The 4,368-nt window shown below is 38.4% G+C and overlaps 1 protein-coding gene across 2 annotated transcripts in view; it reads left to right on the top strand.

Annotated features, from left to right (window-relative positions):
• Positions 1 to 265: 265 nt before the first annotated feature.
• nkpd1 (NTPase, KAP family P-loop domain containing 1) overlaps positions 266 to 4,368 on the top strand; it is a 14,724-nt gene continuing 10,621 nt past the window's right edge. Inside the window, exons 1-3 of one of the 2 annotated variants that reach the window (XM_032532793.1) lie at positions 266 to 768; positions 1,491 to 1,544; positions 3,191 to 3,307. In XM_032532793.1, the coding sequence (XP_032388684.1) occupies positions 1,526 to 1,544; positions 3,191 to 3,307 (136 nt within the window). In that variant the 5' untranslated portion in view covers positions 266 to 768; positions 1,491 to 1,525. Of the gene's footprint in view, positions 769 to 1,317; positions 1,545 to 3,190; positions 3,308 to 4,368 lie in introns of those variants that run through there. The other variant, XM_032532881.1, reaches the window with a different exon arrangement.

Raw genomic sequence — 4,368 nt, 5'->3', positions numbered from 1 at the left:
AATCAAGATGGCTTAAAAGACGAGCTACATTTTTCAATTTCAACCATGAATCACATGAAAAAATTACATGTATGCAAGTGTAACATGCCAAGGGAAATTAGGCTTCTAGCTTGTTTGTCAAAGCTTGACTAATCAGTTATGTCATAACAAATCCTGCTCCGGGCAAAAAAAAGCTTTGGCATCTTAAACGGCTATGCATGTCAGTTCAGGCCAGGAAGAACAATCCAGCCAAACTAGAAAAACTATAAATTCAGTTCATGAAACAGGTCACGCAGACCCAAGACGCCAGTTTTAACATCACTCATTTGTTCCATTTTTCTATGGACCGAAAAACGTTGGACAGTGAATGCCAACAGCTATTGGAAGAATGGGGATTTTTCTAGCTCTTAATTCTTTCAGGAACTACCCACTTCATTCAGATTCTATGAATAGAGAGACAACTGTGACCAGCAGGAGTAGTATGGTGTAACAGATTGGAAATGAAGAATGGAAGAAATGTACAGCTCCATCTCTCAAGACATAATTTCATTTGTATGTGACCTCACTTCCTGGAAAATGTCCTTCCTATAGACATAGCGTGTGGTTATCAGGAGCCTTTTTATCCCTCTCTTATCAGTGTTGCTACCTTTTATGGCACTGACGTCTTGAGGGTAGAAGGTTCACCTCACCCTAGCTGCATGGTCCTCTCTGTTTTTTGGATACGTGAAAAGTAGCAATTCAAAGAGAAGTTATAATAAAGATCAGGACTGACTTTTGGAACTTAACCAGGTAAGTTTTATCCGTAACACAGTTCTAAATCAGTCATTATCTTATGAGTTCTAAGAGTATATTTACAGCTTTATGCTACTTAACATTCTTTTGTGCAAGCTGGTTCAAAAGGTTGTACCATCAAAGTTAAACAAACTTTCTCAAAGCTAAAAGTCTGTCTGGAACTCAGTTTTCTTATGTCGGTCTGTCTATGAGTCCATTAATCATGTGCAGGCAAGAACACAAAAAAAATATGTTGCCAGTACCGAAAGGAAATAGGTAATTCAAGGTAATCATTGACACAGCATAACTGTTGACATGTCTCGCACATAAAAAAAGAACAGCCTGCACTCTGGGAGAGTGCACAGTCAATGCATTCTCACAAAGAATGCCAGGATATCATCTTAAAACAGTTCACTTAAATGCCTGTCAATCAAACCTCTGTAAAAAAAATAATAATAAACTGGGGGTTGTGAAATTCTGTTTTTGACATGTAAGCACTCTGAAGGACATTCATTCCCCATCTGCAGCATTCCATTTAGCTGTAGAAGTGTTTATTACATTAACAAACAGCCACACACCAAGTCCTCAAGTTAAACTGGGTTTTTGCATTGGAGCTCCCCTCACTGGGGACTGAAAGTACTATAGTCTGCTGTAGCCAAATAGAAAGCAAACACAGACACACACACACACACACCTCAACTGCCTGCGTCGACTTCCCTGCTGTTTCTCATTCTTCGCAGGTCAAAGGGATTTTATGTGAAAGCTGCATGTCATCATGTACAAGCCAAAAAAAGGTGAGTTGTTTGCAGGTAATGATACGTACAGTACGTGGCACGCTCTTCTCTCCTCCTGCACAGAAAGGCTCCATTTTCACTGTCCTTTGCCAGTCTGGATTAATAAATATTACAGCTGCTGATTTTTAATTATTAGTATTCACTATTACTCTCTTATTAATGCAGGGTCCATTTTCCCTTGTGATGTTCTTTATCATACTGTACTAGATTGTTTAGCTGACAGTTATGGTTGGTTTGTATTTAAGCTTAAACTAAAACTAACATTTTTTCACTCTGAAGTTGCTGAAAGCTGCTGTTTCAATGCTGTCGGCTCTTTGCAGCGGGCGGGGCTGCTCAGTACACACACACACACACACACACACACACACACACACACACACCACCACACCACACACACACACACACACACACACACACCACCACACACACACACACACACACACACACACACACACACACACACACACACCACAACACACACACACACACACACACACACACACACACACCACACACACACACACACACACACACACACACACACACACACACACACCACACACACACACACACACACACACACAAACACACAACACACACACACACACACACACACACAAAATTGAGGACAGCTATGTCGTTACTGTATGTGCAATGAGAAGTTAAAGTCCAATAAGTACTTTATAAATCGTCTGAATGTGTGTCCCAGTCCAGGACAGGAAATAAACTAACAATTTAAAAGATCAAAGCCACTGACACATATATATTCAAATTTGATCAATCAATAAAATTAGTTTTGTCTTAAATCCACCAGCCATTTTCATATCATACCAGCAATGTAGCATCCCAGCCTTTCCCCAAACAGGTTTCCTTTTATTTTTAAAAGAATTTTTTTCTGCAACTTTCTCTGTCTCTCGCAACTTCATTGCACCAAAAATACAAAAGACATCGCAACTTTTAATCACAATTTTTTTTAAAGCACCCACAAAATCAAGCATTTTGGGCCGCAACAACCTAAAAAAAAAAAAAAAAAAAAAAAAGGCAGCAAAATCCTGGAAGGACTGATTGTTTGTCATGTATCAATTAGCATAGAGCACACTGCATGGAGGATGTATTTTTGTTTCTTTTGAAGTACTTATGTCTATCCATTGTGGTTTAACATGAGTTAACTTGTTGTTACTATTTTGACGCTTGTAGACACCACATGAAAATGCAGTGTGTAAAGTGATAGGCCTAGATACGTACCAATTTTACAGTTCATAGTTTAATGTAACTGACATTATAGCCTATATACTATTTTCCTCTGAAAATGTCAATGCTCACAGACACCGCCAGTCTAAGCTGTGAATGTTTTACTAATAAGCTCACCTTATTAATGCCTACATGAACAAGTGTCATGTACGTAAACTGTCGTTTCAGTTTAGTTCACCATTATTGAGCCACAATAAGTTTCCTTTAATTAAAAGAACATAGTCGGTAATAGGTAGTACTTTAAGACAGTTTCCTCAGTTCAAATCTGAGCAATTCTTTAAATAAGTGTAAGAATTCATCCTATATGTTATGTTTATGTTGCTTGTAATGTGTAATGTTGTAAATGTAAACTGAGTTATCCATGCTGTTTTGTTTCATTCTAAATTTCATTTTAGATGATATTTACGCATATGCGCTGTCCAAGACCCTGACAAAGGTTTCATCACCTGCAACTGTAGGACTCTACTCTTCATGTCAGAATCGAATTAACATGATCCTCGGACAAATGGAAGGTATTTAAACACTCTCTGTCCCCCAGCACGTCGTCTCTTTTGTCTGCTGGATGATTGTTGCTTTATCAATTCTTATATTAATTGTACTGCAAATATGTTTGGCAGCTGTGTGTAACAGCTTAATAGCCAATCTGCCCACAGTCCCATCCTCAAGGCTATAATGGTGCAGGAGCAATTACACCACATAATGTAATCTTTCAACAAACAAAACAAAACATAAATTAGCTCTTTGACAAACCAACTTGTTTAACAGCCAGATGTTGTTCACCTCTGTGGGACCTTCAGCATGCAAGACAAAAAAAGAAACTTAAATGTTACTGTATGTTGTTAACTTGTTGAACACTACTGAACATGAACAAAATTGAAAAAAAATGTTTGCAACTCACCCAATTACCCTAGTGGGGATTGTTTTGTGTCTCTTACACATAAGGCAATATTGATTATTGGTAGCGTTAGCACTACAGCATGGTAACCTTGACAACGCAGATGATAACATGTGCTAATGTTACATCCTTATACCCAAGAAAATTCTGGGCGTCAAAAACTTCATTTACTGCATTCTGATCCCTTTTCAGGCACAAATGTATTGTGAAAACAGCTTAAGGAAAATACAAAAATCTGCAAGTACCAATTCAAAATGTTGTCTGACAACAAAGCCCAGTTCATTGATTAGTATAAACAGGGCATAACCATATCCTATTCCCATACCATGATACCATGAGCGCTATACAACGGAGCGTTCAGATCCAGTCAAATCAGCTTCTGAAAATCAGACGTTTGGCGCTTGTGATATTCCTTTGCCGCTGGTTAAAACCTCCTTAAGGGGCGCCAAAACCTTCTCTATGTAGTAAAAAGCGGCAATAAATTCATAATACTAAACATTTAACTCCAGATGGACTGCGGGAGAAAAGATTTATGTGGAAAAAAGCGACTTCTTCTTCTGTGTGTAAATTAGGGGATCGCAAACCACAACTCATACTGCCACCTACATAACTGTATTGGAGTGTGTAGAATAATCAATGGCATTTATTAATCTGAGAGAGAGAGAGAGAGAGAGAGAG

The sequence above is a fragment of the Etheostoma spectabile genome, chromosome 1 (genome assembly GCF_008692095.1).
Source record: "Etheostoma spectabile isolate EspeVRDwgs_2016 chromosome 1, UIUC_Espe_1.0, whole genome shotgun sequence".
Taxonomy (NCBI): domain Eukaryota; kingdom Metazoa; phylum Chordata; class Actinopteri; order Perciformes; family Percidae; genus Etheostoma; species Etheostoma spectabile.
The sequence above is the reverse complement of the archived record's forward strand: the minus strand, read 5'-3'. Positions and strand labels throughout refer to the sequence as shown.